This window comes from Monopterus albus, unplaced genomic scaffold (genome assembly GCF_001952655.1).
Source record: "Monopterus albus unplaced genomic scaffold, M_albus_1.0 scaffold177.1, whole genome shotgun sequence".
Classification (NCBI taxonomy): domain Eukaryota; kingdom Metazoa; phylum Chordata; class Actinopteri; order Synbranchiformes; family Synbranchidae; genus Monopterus; species Monopterus albus.
The window spans coordinates 835,227-853,675 of record NW_018128057.1 but is presented as its reverse complement, the minus strand read 5'-3'; the positions used below and the strand labels follow the sequence as shown (position 1 = coordinate 853,675).

The 18,449-nt window shown below is 44.4% G+C and overlaps 2 protein-coding genes across 5 annotated transcripts in view; one reads left to right on the top strand and one right to left on the bottom strand.

Annotated features, from left to right (window-relative positions):
* Positions 1-6: 6 nt before the first annotated feature.
* Positions 7-1,190, bottom strand: LOC109969667 (hydroxycarboxylic acid receptor 1-like; the record flags this gene model as incomplete). Its single annotated transcript, XM_020616708.1, has 2 exons — positions 793-1,190; positions 7-47 (listed from the first exon to the last, which is right to left on the bottom strand). Coding segments are annotated over exons 1-2 (434 nt in total), but the record flags the coding sequence as incomplete, so codon positions are not given.
* Positions 1,191-2,606: 1,416 nt separating this feature from the next.
* stxbp4 (syntaxin binding protein 4) overlaps positions 2,607-18,449 on the top strand; it is a 26,656-nt gene continuing 10,813 nt past the window's right edge. For 3 of the 4 annotated variants that reach the window (XR_002276285.1, XR_002276286.1, XM_020616683.1), the window contains exons 1-15: positions 2,607-3,000; positions 3,193-3,288; positions 3,387-3,456; positions 3,605-3,679; positions 6,401-6,474; positions 7,332-7,467; positions 8,462-8,588; positions 9,168-9,274; positions 9,841-10,099; positions 10,624-10,690; positions 12,094-12,167; positions 13,315-13,411; positions 14,170-14,294; positions 15,785-15,874; positions 16,010-16,075. Coding sequence is in view for 2 of the 4 variants with exons in the window: in XM_020616683.1 (XP_020472339.1) it covers positions 2,922-3,000; positions 3,193-3,288; positions 3,387-3,456; positions 3,605-3,679; positions 6,401-6,474; positions 7,332-7,467; positions 8,462-8,588; positions 9,168-9,274; positions 9,841-10,099; positions 10,624-10,690; positions 12,094-12,167; positions 13,315-13,411; positions 14,170-14,294; positions 15,785-15,874; positions 16,010-16,075 (1,542 nt within the window). In the remaining 2 variants the exon portion in view is untranslated. The remainder of the gene's footprint in view (positions 3,001-3,192; positions 3,289-3,386; positions 3,457-3,604; positions 3,680-6,400; positions 6,475-7,331; positions 7,468-8,461; positions 8,589-9,167; positions 9,275-9,840; positions 10,100-10,623; positions 10,691-12,093; positions 12,168-13,314; positions 13,412-14,169; positions 14,295-15,784; positions 15,875-16,009; positions 16,076-18,449) is intronic. The other variant, XM_020616684.1, reaches the window with a different exon arrangement.

Sequence of the window (18,449 nt, the reverse complement as noted above, 5' to 3'; positions counted from 1 at the left end):
GCCTGCCGCTTCGTCATGCCGTTGAAGCGGTGGTGAGGGTGCACCACCTGGAACAAGATGACAGAGATGACACATCATCTTACATCAGTCAGAGCAAAAATGTGTCAATGAGCTGCTGAACTGTCTTTTTCTAGCACTGTTGCATGCCACAGTGTCATTAAGACCCCCAAGGCCCCGGGTTTGTTCCAAATCATGTGGGCCATAACTGGAATAACCATAGATTTGTCTGGAATTTGCACCAATGAAAATCAACTAAAATAGCCCTGATCTAGTTTTAAAACCTGAATTGTTTAGTTCATATTGAACTCGTTTGTTGAAAAGTTGTTTTAGCAGATTGGTTGGATTTTCTCTGCCAAGTAATAAAACACAGGAAGCCTGGGTCAACATGGTCTTGTCAATCAACAATTATAGCATTTTTATTATCACTACATCTGTCAGTTATTTTTTAAATGACTGATCAACTGTTCAGTGAAACGCTGAACAGAATATATTCAAACTGCCTTTTTGTCTGATCTAAATGTAGAGTTTATTTGACTGAGAAACTATCAAAACATTTGGCTTAAACATTTGTTTGAGTGGATTCATGGCAATGTGTGTTGGTAGCACCGACAGTTCTGCACCTGTAGTTTACAGTGGGAAATATGTTTGAGGGTTTTCCTGTTTATATTAGATTTGACAGGAAAGAACGTGAGAGGGAGGGATGGGGAATGATTTTGACAGCAAAAGTCTTTTTCAGTGCGGGTGTGGACGTGGTCACAGTGGAAAGCATCTAATACAAACTCTGTTCCTCACCTTGAAGTAGCGGTAAATCGCCACCACGGTCATGAATGCAATGCTGGCTGAGCGGTTAGAAAACATCAGGAAGAGGTTGATCCGACACATGCCGTCTCCAAACACCCAGTGGCCCCTGAGCAGGGCGTCAATTCTCAGCGGCACACTCAGTAGAACCAGGAAGTCTGCGATCACCAGGTTGAAGAGGAACAGGGTGTTGGGGTTCCAGGCCTTCATTTTAAAGCAGAAGATCCACAGAGCCACTATGTTTCCCAGCAGCCCCAGTATCACATCAACGGTGAGGACTGGGGGCAGGATCAAACCCTCCAGCTGAATACCAACTGGTGGGCAGCCTCCACCTCCACCAGGGCTCGGGGTCGTCATGTTTAACATGTCATTTTGCTTCAGTGGCATTTTGGTCTGTTTCACCCAGATAGATGAGTCTGTGTGAAAATGTGGGAAAGATGGTCAAAAATGTGATTTAATGTGCTTCTCTTAAAAGCAGTTGTAGGTTTGGTGGTTGAATAAAAATGGGAAGGAGAAAGCTGTGTGACCACACAAAACAGTTTTGAGTTTTGAGATTCAGGAAATTTGCCACTTCCCCTTTTTTAACTGTCTTCTTTTTTATGTGGTGTCAAATCTGTGAAAAAGAAAACATTTGTTTGTACATGACCCGGTTGTACTTTTCCTCAGATGCCTGGTAATATCTAACATCTTGAGAATGAATCTAAATGGTAAATCATAATGATGTGGTTTATGATGACATATGAGTGCACTTTTCAAAGTACTCTACATCAGGATATTTCATTCTGACTGACAAGATGTACTTAACATGTACTTACCAAACAAACAAAAACACTATCTTTATAATAATGACCCTCATCAGTCAAATTAAATATTCTTCATATTTTATATTAGAAAACCAGACAGGAAAATGTTGTTTTTACTGCGCCAACCAAACCAGTGCTTTCAGATGAAGACTTTTAAAGTGTAGGTGAAAACTAAAAATCGACAGTATGAATCTTTCATCACAGGAACTCACAGGAATTGCACATTAAATAGTTTATTATTGAAAGAAAAGTGGATGAATAAATCAATTATAAAACAAACACAAGTGAGAATACATGGAGGACTGCAGACTTAATCTAAACGATATCCGGGACTCACCGCTCAGCAGGGAGGGATTTCATTCATGAAGTGCTGGAGGAAGAAATGGGAGGATGTCTGACCTTCGCTCCCATACTTATGTCTGTGACAGGAGGGTGTCCCTGTGTTGTTGTCAGGCCGGTCCGTCAAGCAGTTACCACACTGAAAAAGGAAAGGTCCTGTGTAAGAACAGAAATCCTGTGTAAAGCCCCTTTCACAAGACATTTCACAAGCTCAACCAAGCCGGCAGAAAGTAACATAAGAGGCACAGGGTTGATAAAGTCAGAGATAAAAGTGACTCTGGTGAACTCAACATGTCCTCACCAGTATCTTCAAGTTAAAACCTGCAGTACTGAATTAATTGAAGAGCTGTGTGTGTTTTGTTGAACCCACCTTTGAGAAAAATGTTAAATATTACACATTATGTTGGCAACTGCTAGCAGAGGTTTAAGTTAGTCATTGCTAAGATACTGCTCAACAAACCAGCCAACACTGGGTTTTGAAATGGGTTTCCTTTGTAGGGGCCAGTTGTAGAAACAACTGGGGAAGTTTTGAAATTGCAGGCTTAATGCCACAGCTGTTCAGCGCACTGGCGTCTTTCAGAGCCTATCCTTTTTGTCTGTGACAAGCCTCTGTATGAGTCATGTGTTTTTCAGATCCTCTGACTCATGTTCAGCAGCAGGATCACATTAGCCAGGTCTGAGGAAGCTCTTCAGCTTTAACCTCATGCTTCTCCCCCACAAATCTGTCTGCCCACACGCACACACAGCACAGTCGAGGATACACAGTAACGACTGGTTTGTCATGTTGCTTTGGCTGTTTTTCATCACTAAGCTTCCTAACATCAGAGTGGTTCATCTGCTTTAAGAGGCGACAGATTTCACTGGTTGATTTGGATGCAGCTGGGTGGAGGAGGGAGGGAGGGGGAGACAACCAGAGAATCCTGTGATGGTTCGACTATGTTGTGCAGCAGAGCACTGAGGAGAGACAGAGGATGAGGCAGCATGTTGACAATCATGGGCCCGCACGGCATCAGCCAAGCCGTACACAGGCTGGAGTTCTGCGGCTGCACGAAGGGGCTCGGTAAGCATTTTCCTGACCTCTCCGACCTCTGACTGTTCTGCAATGTGGCCTCACTGGTCTTTAAGCTGCAGCTCAAAATGTTGTTCACCAGCATGTCTGTCAGAACTGAACTGCTGTGCTGGATTATCGGCAGATTGTTTGTTTTTCCTCAGGCATTTTAACTAACCTGGGCTCATCTATGTGCGGTCACAGGTGTGAAAATAATTGGAGGTCACAGAGAGTTGACAGGAGAGGAGTTTGGCGTTTACATCAAGCGGGTGATAGCAGGAGGGTTGGCAGCTCTGGATGGTAGGTAGTTGTGTTTTGTCTGCTTCTGGGAAAGATACAGGCAGTTTTTGTCATCTTCCTCCCCCACCTGTCTGTCTGTCTGTCACCCTCTGCCCTAGGTCGGCTCAAGGCAGGTGACCTGATTTTGGATGTCAATAACATCAGTCTAATAGGGGTGACCAATAAGAGGTGAGTTTTCACCTGTGTGTTTAGGTGCTTTCCTCATGCTTACCCATTAGTTTTATACTTGATGAACAGCATTTATTCTCTGCAGCACATGTGTCCGAGGTCATTTCGCAGCTGTTACTGGTTACATCTATGTTCTGATTCCTGGCAGGGCGGTGGAGATCCTGCGGACAGCCTCGCTTTCTAATCACATGTCCCTGCTGATCGCCAGAGACGATGACTCCAGGTAAAGACATGCATCATTTTTACTGTGAAATAATCACCTTGGCTCTGCCTTCTTTGACCTGGAATGTTCCAGGTGTGGTATTTTCTCAAAGCCATGTGCAAACAGTGACAGTAGATTGTCAGGTGGTCAGCATCACCAGGGGGGTTGGTGATGAGATGCATGATAGCTTATGAACTGTATATGGACAGCAGTGCAAATGACCAGCAGCAGCAGATATGACATAGTGAAGTTGGGTTTACATACAATATGACAAAAAGGGGGGATGTATTGAGTTTGTGCAAACAGCAGAGGTAGTCTTTTTATGTCTTTATGTTCTGTGGTGGGTTACAATCCAGGGGTCCAGGGGCAGAGGGGGGGAGGTAATGGACAGCGTTCAGCATCCTCACAGCCTGGTGGATGAAGCTGTTTGTAAGTCTGGTGGAGTGGGCCTGGAGACTCCGATAACAGGAGGACACACCTGGCATAGATCCATGATAATTACCAGGAGCCTTTGAGCTTCTTAGATCAATCGCCTCATACACGAGTTTCTAGAAGAATCCTAACTGTATGAGGAAGAGGAGTCAGAGTTTATCAAAAGACAGAATTTCCTTTTACTCCCAGTGTGATGAGTCTCCAACACCAGCTGACGTTTTTCGGAGGGACATGTTTGTTCCCTAAGGCTCTGACTGTCCACAGAGATTAAGCTTGACAGTAGTTTGATGAGTCCTCGGTGGAAACTCTGAGGTGAACATGTTCATGGCTGACAGGCAGCATTCTGCGGGTCAGCAGGTCCTGGCACTCTGCTGTCCCCTGTGCTTCTCCATGTCAGCCTGCCACGTCGAGACAAACACAGCCTGACACAACAAGGACACCCTGTTGTCTGTCCACGGGGGTCTCTGCTCAGGAAAGGAGCTCCAGTTGGTCAGAGACACAAAACAACACAGAGCTAAGCAGAAACAACAGCTTGTTTCTCGGGTGCAGTGTTTGAAGGACGCCGAGCAGGCTGAGCTCGTTTTGTTGTGACACACGTGTTGCACATCCTCACACTGTGACACCTGGGGCCTATTTCAAGAAGGCGGTTTTGTCGAAACTCAGAGTTTGTTAACCCCGAAATGAGGGAAACTCGGAGTTTTCGGTTTCAGAAACGGAGGTAACTTAAACCCGTGAAGCGGGGTAAGTTAAAATATGTCCTGACTAGAACTGAATCAGCTGCTGACCTGCACAATGTGTTGCCACATCCTGCATGTGAGTCAGCGAGAGTGCGGGGATTTTCCCTGGTACAAGACACAGTAAGACAGAGTTCAACCACACATGGTGTGCTTGTGTTGTAATCTGTGTATTTTAGTAGTTCCTCAGTAAAAAAGTGAGTGAAACACAGCAACCACACAGCAGCAGAGTCTAAAATAATGTTCTGACAATTTTAGTTTTTTTTCTGTCACTGTTTCTGAGTGAAATCAAAATAGGAAATAGTCAAAGGAGCTGCAGCACAGGGACAGATGTCTCAAAAATCTTTTTTTATTTTGTGAACTTAGATGAGCACAGACACCAGTGTTTCACCTCAGGTGCTGAACACTAATCAGTGCTGACTCATCAATTTAACACCAAAATAAACAAAGAAAATAATATTACTAATAAATTGCTGAACCACAAGAAAAACCATAAATAAATTCTAAATACATATAATCATACATTTACACAAATGGTGAAAATAAAAGCAGGTCGTCATGCAAAATATGGCCACGTCTTCATCCTTTATGTTTTCTGTTACAAGTGCACCTGTTTAGTATCTGGGGTGCAATGGTTTTGAACATCATGTGCAAAGGTTAGACAGGTGACCTTTGACCTCTGGATGTTCAGTGACCATGCAGACCCTGTTTAAAAGGCGTTCACAGCAGAGCCCATCAAATCCAGAGCAGACGATTACACTGAGAGCAACCTCAGGTTCCCTCAGCTTCCAAGTGAGGGAGACAAACGCTCACATATCTGCCGGAGCTGCTCCAACCCAGCAGCACAATGTAGACTTCATGCATCACATGCCCAAGGATGGAAGTGAACTCCAAAATAAAAGCACTGACGGTGAAGTGAGTAGAGTTGAGTCTGCACTTTTGTGGATTTCCATAAAGTGCAGACAGATTAAAATAAATACAAGACCTCGTCTCTCTCATTTACAGTGTAGAATATAATTCTCGCCCTGCGATGGATTGGCGACCTGTCCAGGGTGTACCCTGCCTTCGCCCGATTGCCGGCCGGGATTGGCTCCGGCCCCACCCGTGACCCCGCTCAGGGATTAAGCGGTAGAAAATGAATGAATGAATATAATTCTCCAAAGTCGCCTGTGGCTCCAACCACCAGATAAATATAACTGAGTAAATCTTCTAGGGTCCCCTTTTAAATCATTTGGAGGAAAAGCACCAAGATCCTTGTTATCCTTTGTTAAAACTGTCATACAAGTTGTTACTGCGCTGTCACTTTATAGTAGAAACTCAGCTCTGACGTCCCAGCATTTTCAGTTCAGCCAGACTTTGTCTTATTCAAACATATGAACACTAAGAAAACCCTTGAAACCTCTCTGTAAAACAGCTACTTTTAATATTTTTACTTTTACTGCGCAGACAATGCAGTACTTGTCCATTATAGTACTGGCTCTTCTACCTGAATGCTTCTTTGGGAAAGGCAGCTTTATCCAGTATGTGGGTGTGTGTGTGTGTGTGTGTGTGTGTGTGTGCGTGTTGCGTCCTTGAGGAGGGAGTTTGCTGAACTGATGAAGAGGTACGGCTCCGGTACCGTCACAGCTTCAGGACAAACCACCCCTACAGGTAAAGAACCGACAATTTGGACACATTTGGACTCGTTACCTTGTGAGGACCATTGCTGATATAATGAATTCACTAGCCAGTGCCGGTAACTTTAACACTTAAACCCTCAGCGGTGTGAAACAGTGACGCCTGGGGGGAAGGTTCTGACTTTTCAAAATATCCTCATTTTCTAACAACGTTTTTCTTAAAAAAAAAACTAAAAAAAAAAACAAAATACTGTATCTTCACTTTTCCAAAGTAGTTTCCTCCTCTAAAGCTCTCCTACCTTATACTAAGGATTTTATTAAAAAACATCTGCACCTCAAGTGTCCTGACTTTCCTAAACTGCTGACTTTTTGAAATGTCCTCATTTATCACTTTCCAAAGATGTCCTGTCTTTGCAAAGACACCCAGACTTTCTGTAAATGTCACAATTTGCAAAAGTTTTCTGAAAACATCTGGACTTCTCTAAAATGTTCACACTTCCAAAACTGTCTAAAATTGCCCGTTTCTCCAAAAAACTGTCCTCACTAGGCAAAAATACTCTGACTTTCCAAAAATGTCTTTACTTTCTGAACATCTTGTCATTTTCCAAACATTTCTTGACTTTCTAACCTTCCAACGTTGTCTTCTCTTTTTAAATATATCCTCACTTTCAAGATTTAAAGCCAAACCGGTTCTCACAAATATGGAGAATGTTCTTCATGTCGCTGTGTCCTGCAGCTCTCCGTCCCTGTTAATCAGTCTTTATGATCGCTGATGTTATTAAATGGATCTGATTGAACCTGTGTTGTCGTTTCTCTGTAACTCCACCACTCTCCACCTCCGACCTCTTCACACTCACCTCTCTTCTTTCTCCTTCTCTGGGTTCTGTGCAGGGAAGCTGATGGACACGGCCTCCACTTCCTCCTCTTCCAGATCTGAGAGCCCCCAGCTCCTCAGTCCCAGAGAGGGGCTCACTGCCTACACCCATGGCTCCCCCTACACCATGCACACACCCACACATGCCTTCAGGTAGGAATCAGACAGCGGCCGCTAAGGAAAAAGCTTGTTCTTGGTCCTCATGGATTCATGAGTGAGGCTTTCGCTGCCCTGTAAATCCTGACACTGGGGGTAAAGTAGGACACCCTGAGTGTGCTGCTTTTCACTGTGTGTGTTCTTGGGCTCTAACAAATGTGCTGAATGTGCTTCCCTCCTCAACACAGGAATCTCATTAAGTTGATGATTTAGCTTAAATTGTGAATATTTAAAAAAAAGGCAGTTCAGTACGTCAACCTTTCATGCTCCACCTTCCACTTAGTTTTCTGTTTTAACATTTATGGTGTAAAATTCCTCTGTTACAAATAAAAGTCCTGCATTAAATGTTTACTTAAGTAAAACTACAAAAGTACTTATACAGTGAAGAACTTTACATCCTGCTGGGGAGCTGGTGGATTTCCCACGGGGATCAATAGAGTTTGATGATTCTACTGGGTTTGGTTTGATTCATCTGATTCTGGAAAGGAACTGAAGTTAACAGATACATGTAGTGCAGTAAAAAGTACACGGTTCATCTCTGACATGCAGTGAAGTCACAGTATGAAGTATCAGGACATGGAAGTATTCAACTAAAGTAAAATAGCTCAGAACTGTACTTAAGTACATGTACTCAGTTACTTTCCACCACTGCTTTTATTAAAAGACAACTGTCCTTGTAGAGATGTAGATTTAACCAGTGACCATTGACACTTCCACACTTTTGCAAACCTTCAGATGAAGAACATGGCTGAAGATCTACTCATGTGCTCTCTCTGTACAGTGTAAAGTCTAGTGCTTACAGAAACCAGTAAACCGTGATTCTGCAGGACGGGAACGCAAGCAACGACAAAAATAGTGAACAGCATCTTCAGCAGTTTCACATAGTAAGAGAGGAAGAGGAGGGTGGAGATGACTGCATGTGAGTGGCAGCCTGGTTTTGTGTCTTTTAATCATGCATGGTGCCGTCCTCCTTGTCTCTCCTCACTGACAGTGTCATTCAGTTGATCTGTGTTGCCAAGGGAACAGACCTGGGGCTCATCATCGATGGCGGAACCAACCGCGCCAAAGGACCAATGGTGTTCATTCAGGAAATGGTGCCTGGTGGAGACTGCCAGAAGGTCAGCAACCTCTGGTTTGTTTTTAAAGCACCACACAGAGTCGGTTGGCCGCTTAACAGGTGAAGATAAAAGTAAGAAAAAGGTGAATGTGGTTTTTAAAATAGAAGAAAATTAAAGATGCTGCCGAGATGAGTCCAACGTTAAAACAACGAGGGGCTGTGTTGTTTCAGTGACAGGGGAAGTACTCTGATCGTTTACTTCAGCAAAAGTAGTAATACCACAGTGTAGAATTACTCTGTTACAAGTAAAAGTCAAAGTAAAAATATCAGTATCAAAATATGCTTGAACCGGTGCATATGTATTCTCTTCAGTTCAGATCAGCTCAGTCTTTATTACAAACTCAAGGTCCCGATAAAAAACATTCTAGTTACTGATTCGTTACTGTGTCCATCACCTTAATGCTGTGGCAGATAAACTGTGGAAACACAGCCAAATGTAGAAATACAACCTTTTACAATGGACTCTTGCTGTCGCCAAGGTCCAGAATGAGGTGTAAACCCAGGATGTGAGTGCTGATGACTGAGGGCACATTGGCTCCGTGGCCCAATGAGCACCACGTTGTGACTATCTGTGTTTCAGGACGGCAGGCTGCAGGTCGGGGACCGACTGGTGTCCATTAACAAAGAGTCCCTGATCGGAGTGACATGTGAGGAGGCCAGGAGCATCCTGACTAGCACCAAACTCAGGTCCAGCACACCTGGCACCTGGACACTCTCCAAGGGCATAGATCATTCAAAAGATAAGAAAACAAAAGCAGATGTTTGTCTCCAAAACAAGATCCTACTGAAACAAGCATGATGCTGGCACTTTGTAACACAACTATCCACAATGACGCCTGTGCGTTCAGTGATTTACTGTAGTTACACTATTTTCATCTTACTAACTCAGAGCACATCGTTGCAGGGTGAGGTGGTTCTGAGCCAGAGAAGCTCTAGTAATGTGTGAAACAATGTCAGTCAGAGTCTGGTATCGGCTTTAACATCTCATTTACCGACTCATCGCAAACATAAAGTGATGATCTGCTCTTAAAGACACACAATGAAGTAGACTGACATACTGTACATGGTTTGTTAATGAGGCCAAAAATACTGACTTCAATATTTAAAGTTTTTATAAAATAAGTACAAAGTATAAGTTACTATTAATAAATGAACAAAAAATTCATATGTGTGACAGAAGAGCTTAATCTAACAAACAACACAATTCTATTGTAAAAATTATAAACACTTATAAAAATTCTTCTGTGTTGTAGACCAGACCCCACAGTGGAAATCGCCTTCATCAGGCAGAGGTCATCCTCCAGCCTCAGCAGCGGGCCCCTTGGCCCCATCTCCCTGCTAGGGTCTGGGGGTGAGCCCCAGACGAGGGATCCCATGCCTCCACAGCCAGCTGTAGCCACCAAGATCACCTGCCGCCAAGACCCTGCCAGCGAGATACTGCCCGCAGTCAACATCAGCCAAGTCCGAGAGTCAGCACTGTCCAAGTCTGATCCAGGACCAGGCCACATAATGGTGCTTTGAGCTAAATGCTCACATGCTGACATGCGGATGCTGACCAGGCCTAATGTTTACCATGTTCACGGTGTTCAGTTTAGCACGTTAGCATGCTGGCATTAACCTATTAGCAGGGGACAGCTGAGGCTGATGGGAATGTCATTAGTTCTGCAGGGGTTTGGTCATAAACCAGTGTATTGGACATATGTTGACCCGATGATGGCACTAGAGGAAAAGTCAGACAATCACCACAGTTATTACAGTTCATTATCTTGAATCTCTCAAAATCTAATAATTTCTAAAGAAAATTCATCTGAATATTTAAGAAACAACCACATTTCACACCGAAGTGCTAAAGAGCATCTGTTTGTTGTTACTGGTTAACTGCAAACTGTGGGGAGCCTCTTCCAGTCATTCGCATATTGTGCAGCCTCCTTGTGTAGTGTCGGAGCAGAGGGACTGGCACATCTCCACTGAGGTCACACACACACCCATGAACACACTCCTGTCAAGCCATCATTAATATATTGTTTTCATGTTAGCAGGCGCAAGTGCAGACACGTGTGTCCTCGCCACCAGAGAGTGACAGCATCACTGACACACACCCTGGTATGTATCTGTAACACTGTGTACATCTACAGTACGTCTTCATGTACATTATAACTCTTATAAACTCCCTAAAGTTATTAACATTTTTAATTTTAACTGAATATCCATAAAACTTGTAAAGTGCACATATAAACCGGTTATTGGAAACACTTCATGAGAAGTACCACAGCAGGTTTTATCTGCCTGAAAGACAAACAGTCTGTGCACCTGATTATGCACTGATGAGGTAAAGTATCAGTAGCATTTTTAGTAAAACACCCCATCCCCTGTAGCCATGGATGGCTGAACAAACAGGTCGAACCAGAACAGGCCCAGGTGATCGAGGGATCAGGGGTCTGAGACCTCTGCATAAAATGACTTGTTGGAAAGTCAATCAGCAACAATTAGAAGCAAAATGAGTAAAAATCAACACAAAACAGCCACACAGGAGTAAAATGAGCACAAGAACATGCAAAACAACCTCGTAGAAAATACAAGTAAAACATAGAAGAAAATATCCACAAAGAGACGAAAACAGACTAAAAAGAAATGAAAAGAACCAAAAAGTTACCGGATGGATACAACTAGCCAGAAGCATATGACCGATGCAACATGATTAAAATGAGACATAAAAAGACCACAAAGACACAAAACAATGAAACAGACGTGCAGAGTGACGACTAAACAGAGACACACAACTCTATTTCTATCTGAGGGTCTTGCTCCAGTGTAGGACGGTGGATGGCATTTACATGTCTGTGTCCAAGGGAAGGTCGCAACAGAAGTGCTTCTGTGTTTTATGTGATAATAGCATACACTATAACAACAACACAGGATTTTAAAAAGTCTGCAAACACACACGCCTGTGCACAGATGCCCTGCTGTGAAGTGTGAGGTGGCAGCACTTCTGATGTTGAGGCACAGATGGCATGAGGTTGGCTGCCTGTTAGAGGAGGAAGCGAGGCAGGCGGGAGGTCTGGCCTGTGACTGGCTGAAGAGGAGCCTGGTGGAGCTCCAGACTCTGTTAGCACTGGTTCAGACCCCAGACTGTATTCCTTTGAATGTTTCTGTGGTGGACTTTGTCTCTGATTTCCACTCCCTCCTCACTGAACTGTATAGAATACTGATGCTACTAAGCACCTCTCCATTCTAATGTCACATAGGACTGGTGCATGCTGGTATTTACTGATCGTGGAGCTGCTGGCCATCAACATACCTACACAGACCGTTCAAAAACTGCTTTTTGTGCTTCGGGTTTTAAGAAGGTGGAAACGATCTCGCTGCACTGATAGTTTCAGAGCTGCCATTTCCCTTCATGTTGGTGTCTTTCTCAGTGGCTGGTGTTGATGGGACCATATTGTTGATGTACATGCACACAGGAGTATTAAAAGTACAAAAGTCTCTTTATCTGTGTCTGTGTCCAGAGACGGGCGGCAGTCGGCCTCCACAGAGGAAGCTGAACACCAGCTGTCGCCTGAAACTGGAGAAGGTGGAGCAGGTCTGTGTGATTCATTGCAGCCATTTGTCATTGGTTCAGGTTAGCGTCTGTTGCACTAGAGGGTTCAGTCCTCGGTGTGTTTTCTCTGAAGGTGTGCTCAGAGTGAATTTCTGCCCAGCATCCCTCTCACCAGCTTGACTACTAAAACATTGTGTTGACTCACTCCAAACAGCCAAAACAGCAGCTGATCTTTGGCTTATTTCCTTCTAGTTTCTCTGCTTTTCTTTTTCATTGAAGTGGAGTTATGAAGCAGATCCACACTGCCATATTTGCACATGTGTCATGTCATTTCTAAATCCTGCTCCAGAGGGTTGAGAGCTGCGGATACTTTTGGCCTGCTGAGCGGGCAGAAGCCACCATATCCTGAGCACATACCATGTAGTTCTGAGGGCTGAACTGCTGACTGTTTGCTTGTGTGACAGCAGGCGGTAAAAGTGGCTGTAAAGGTCCTGTAGTTTCTGGCTAGAGCCTCCTGGGTGCCTCCTGTCACGGCGCCCAGCAGAGTTATGGCGACGCAGTCTGACGCCCGCTGTGGGAGCGAGTAGCACTGAGAGGTCTGAACATCATTTGACACCAGGGCTCATCCAGCTTTTGGCTCATTTTAGCCTGTTGATCAGACAAAACATAATCTTTGTACTCTGACTGAACAATTAACTGATTTATTTAAAATATAATCATCAGACCAGTCAGTAATTGCATTAATTGACCATTTATCTAAGATGCAGTTGTTTTGGAAAAGGTTCCGAGCTCTCCACTGTTTGCACCTCTTGTTGTCTGACAGTCATTTTTGGCCATTAATTTCCACACAGTCACTCATAACAACAAACAAACACATTTTCTAAATTGGTGCATTTTTGTTGTCTCTTTTCTAATGTTAACAAATGTTAATTTAACAAAAGTCAGATTTGGCTTCAGGCTGCTGAAAAACATGCCTGATGAACTACTCTGATTGCTGTGAATTAGCTGGTCCTTTTTGAATCGCCTCTCCATCATCTCAGACAAGGGGCTTGAAACAGCTCCTGACACGATGCAGATGTTTTTGTTTGGTGCTGGTCAGCATCATGTGGCTGTTTGTGTTTCTGGGCGACACCGCTGAGAGCTGTATGTGCATTGATCTGTGTGTGTGTGTGTGTGTGTGTGTGCCCAGACTGTGGATCTGATTGGTCTGAAGCCCACAGGGGCTCAGCGACAGGCGCTCAGGTCCAGACTACGGGCTGATCCAGCTGGGACGGTGGCCTTCACAGGTAAGACAGCACAGCTTAGCCACACACTGAATATACTCTTCATTAGCTCTTCACTTCGTCTTACACTCTAAATGTTTGTTTTTGTTCTACATCCATGTAAACATCTCTCAGTCTTCTGACAGCTTAAAATATGGATGTATAGTATTTCACACTGCCTTTTTGTGAATGGTGAGGATACAACTAAGCGTGACAGCTCATTTTGCTTATAAGAAGCAGGTTTGTTGATGCTGGATGAGTGACTGGTTCATTTGCCAGCAGTTAACCCCTAAACTGTTTCTGTTTCTCAAACTGGAATTACCCTTAAATGACCAAACTCTTGAGCGTTTCCTGCATTTGTCATATACCTGTTGATAGTCGTGTTCTCTTTCCACCAGCTCAGGGGTCTGTTTCTCCATTCCAGAGTAAGTTTTCATGCCCTAAATATCATATTTTTCAAGCTGTCTGTTACCTCATAATGAGAGATCCTTATATTAGCTTTAACCAGTGGTCATTCTTCAAATTACTCATAAAATGACAGATCCTCGGGTGAATGGTTCTTACGTCACTCTCTCTTCCCATTAACCTACCATTACATCAGTCATCAGCAGAGCTCAGTCAGCCCAAACAGCCAGAGCTGTTTCTGGGAGACAAAAATTATCTGAAAATAGCAGCTGAGTGCCTGAGGCAACATTACCCTGAAATCAGCATCAGAGAAATGAATCTGTGGATGAACAAAGCAGATTCTGTTGTGACAGACAAATAAAACCCTGTGTTTGTAGAGTTCAAGAGCCTGATCAGGGAGCTGTTCGAGCCTCAGCTGGAGGAGCTGGCCGTCACCCAGCCAGGGCTGAGGTTCACATCTGATGACCTGTGCGATTTGTTGGAGCCACCCACCAGCCGGCAGGTAAGGGCACTTGGCAGCACTGCCTCTGGCTGACAGACCTCTGCACACCCACGTCCCCACACCGGAACAGAAGCTGTGATTTGTAAGTCAGATCAGAAAACGATAGTGTGGCCTCACTCTGTGGTCTGAACCAAAGCCAGAATTCATTTGTTTGACACACTTTTCCCTTCCAGTGTCTGACAGCAGCTTTTCAGTGGTGAACCATGAGCCTGCTGAGCTCCCGTCTCCGTCACTGGCTACACAGACACGAACCCACGTTTCGCTGTGCTAAACTGGCTTCAAAGGCTGATAATGCTAGGGCTGTTGAGCCAAATGAGTTGTGTCCTGCTTTTTATTATTTCTGTTTCTCTGAACCAGGTTTGTGCATGTGACATGACAGGAGACACCAGCAGTCTCATCGGGTCCCTGCCGTCGTTGTGACTGGTGTGATGTGCCGGTCCTGACCTCCAAGCTGCCAGTTGTATTGATGTGAACTTTGATTTATTTTTGTTCTCAGTGGAGGGGACTTGTGGACTGTCCAGCCAGCAGAGTGTAAAAATTTTCGACACTGCTGGGCTCACACAGAATCAGAGCAGTAGTCAATCCCAGTCTGAGGGCAACGAGCAGGACACACAGCTGTACATTAGTCTCAAAACACAGAATCGCATTTTTATAAGAAGCATAAAAACTGATTCCGAGAAACAGAAACGCAATAAAACTAAATGAATATCATGTGCAAAGTGAAACCAAAAGATGAATGTCTCCTGCGAACACATCCTTGTGTGTATCCCAGCCTGATCCCTCCTCCCTCTGAGCTCTACTGTGTCCAGGAACAGTGAAAGCCACCAGTGACCACACTGCTGCACCATTGACACGTTCCTCCATTACCATGAACACACACTGTGGCTGATTCTGAATCTGCCCTACACACACTGTCCTACTGCCACTAATACTCACTAGAGATCAAATGAAAATTCATTCGCTGATGAAAATAGTCCCCAACAAATGCAGTTTCCTGCTGTTTGTTTGGCAGGAAAATAAAATTAACAACATCTTTTTAAAATACAAAATAAGTAAGCAAATGCAGTGTCAGACAAAGATCCCGTCAGAATGTATCTAGCTTTCTCTTCACAAACTGCATTAGATCCCTGGCCCAGTGCCGTTCTCCTAAAGAAAGAGTTCTTTCCTGGTAACATTCATTTTATATTGTCAAACAATATTATATTGTTCTTGTATCAAGCATCCAAATTGCTGTTAGGAAACTGGGTTGCATGGAATCCCAAGTGGAATCCCAAGTCTGCATTGAGAGAGCAGAGGACCCGTCCAATCAGTGAGGAGACGATCAAAGGCACTCAGCTCCTCTTTTAACTTTGCCAAAGAGCACAAAACTTGTACTACCCCATTAAACAGTGAAATAAGTTTGCTTTTAATGGCAAGCTCAATTAGCAGTGACGATTTTGCTTCTGTTCACCAAAACCTAACAGGTCTTTTAATTGTGTGTGTGTGTGTAGCCGTCACTGTCAGACTCGGAGGAGCTGGACGAGATGGAGAGGCTGAGGAAGGAGCACATCAAGGCTCTGAGGGAGATCAAGAGGCTGCAGGTAAAACTTACGTCCACCTGCTCCACCTGGAGAAGAATCTGATCCTCTACAAGTTTGTATTTTGTCATCAGCTGCTTCCTGTTGACTTGTGTGCGTACTTCCTGTTGGCTTTCTCTCTGGTTCTGGCCTGTGCAGGAGCAGCTGATCGAGTCTCAATTGCTTCACCATCACATGGAGGAGGAGCTCAGCAGGGCCCAGCAGGTGAGCCCCTACTAATCTGCCTGGTGGGGAGCACTCACACCTGTACGGTCTGATGCAGTCCAGCATAACCATTCAGTTGCTGTAGGTGAAGTTCACAAAGCGTAGTTCATGATGACATCAGTTCAGTCTTATGTGACCTGTGCCGTGCGTCTGCTGTGAGTCTAGCTTCTCTGTTGTGTTTCCGCTGTTGGGTTATTCGGGTGGGAGTTTGTGTGTGGGCTTCTGAATGGGGTGCTTCTTTTAAAATAGATCAGCAGGTGGAGACATAACATCACACACACATACATCCTACCTCACCAGCAGTGGACTGTGGCAACCAAGTGTGGGCCACTGCTTCTAATCTGTTTCTGTGGTGAACATAAACACTGACACTCTCCTGATGCCTTTCAACATGGATCCGTGAACTATAATGTTTTGAACACTTAAACATCTTGTCTTGGCAGATGAGCAGTGGAGTAGCCAAAACGTAGCAGAGCTGGTTTTAACTGTCCAGCTACTGAGCTCCTGCAGGATTCAATCCAGATGCTGCAACACTGATGCGTTCCAGTCGCAAACAAACCAACCACATGACCGATCGCACTGGGAGCTTCTCAGTCTTCACTGTGGGTGTTGCAGTCACCGAAACTCACAGACGTGGAGCATCGGAACAGGCTGAGCTATTTAGTGACGGACTGTTTCACTCAGCTTCTTAGAGCTGTCTGAGGACAGAGTTGGGAATTGTGATTGTAGTGGTGCAGTCTGACAACACAGAGAGAAGCAGAAGGCCAGGTGTGGCACTTTGCTGCAACACAGAGAAGTATGTCAGTAAAATGTGTTGTTGTCGAGTGTTCAAACACCGTGTCTGGGCAGAGCTGAGTATAAACCTCACCAGAGGGTTTTAGACTGAATCACAGCTTGTGGAAAACACAGTGGACTAATAACATCCCATGTTGGCTAACTGTCAGTGTGTAAGTACAGGGAGGACTGCTGTTGGATGGGTATACACATACACACATGACAATGGGAACAGAGGGAGAAAGCTGAGCTCAGGTTGTGTGTGTGGAGGAGGCTGAGGCAGACTCACACAGTAGCAGGTTTACTGTGGGAGGAATGTAAGGCCATCACGGAAGCTTCCTTTGTCTCTAAAATAGTTAGTTTTTTGTTGTGATTCATAGCTGAGGGGTCTCAGCCTCTCTGGCTCCCACTCTCCTGCCTCTCAGCTTGTATTCTGTTGCATAAACCGATCAATAGCTACATTTAGATGCAGCTAACAGATGTACTGCAGCAACAAAGATGTGGCCAGGACTTTTTGTACCTGAGATTTGGACAGGAGAAGAAGAAACAGGGATCATTCAGTTCATCTTTGGGCTTTTGTTTTACTTTAATGTGGTGTGAGAAGCAGCAGCAAGAGTGGAGGACTTGGTGTCTATTCTTTACACACAGCCAAATATTAGAGTGCACCTCAATTAGTATGGTTGTTTAAATTGTGTATTACTGTGGCAATGAGTACAGACACTGGGTTTCTCTGGGCCTTCACCCTTCAGGTCCTTGAATTGTATTTGAATGTGAACAATCTTGAAAAGGGAGCTCCTTAGTCCAAACTACAGCCATGTGCAACCTTTGTGAAGGCTCCTGAACAGACACTGCTGTTGAAGAGTCACAAAGCAGAGGTCGGTGGGGAACCGCAGCTCTACGCGTGGATTCAAACAGAAACCTGCCAAGACTGGCTTTGAAAAAAGTTCATGAGTGTTCAACCCTAACACCAGACACAAATATTGATATTGGACAGGTCTGGAAAATCCCGCTTTACATCCAGTTTTTAAAATGTGCGCTTTCTACAAAATGTGCACTTAAGGTTAGCCACAGATCATGGTCAGGATTAACCCCAGCTATGCCAAAGCGCTGCACCAGTTCGCAATAACCAAAAGGCCCATGTCTAGCTAAGGGACAGCAGTGATCTCTTCTGTTCTCCATGTCTCTGGGCCACTCAGGTGCCAGTCTGGTGAAGAGTCCCATTTGGCACAAAAGCTCTAGTTGTGTAAATGCTGATTCAGCAATGGCGTTTCAGCATTTTCTAATTAAATAAAGGTTTCACTCAAAACCGGTCATTCAGCACCCAGAACAAAAAGGTTGAGACAAAGAAGTGCAGATTAAATGGGACACACGACACAAGTCTGTCTTTGTGTCAGCGCTATGATGGCCTATAAAGACATAAAGACAAAAAGAACTGCAGATGCTGCTGTGAACAGGGACTTTGACCCTGTCATATCTTGCCAGGCTGCAGACGTGTCCATAGATTAGAGGTACCTGACTGTGAGGTGCTGGGTGGTCTCTGCATATTGAATGAGCCTGTGAGTAAAGGTGACATCCTTCAATCCTCTGAGGGGAATTTCTC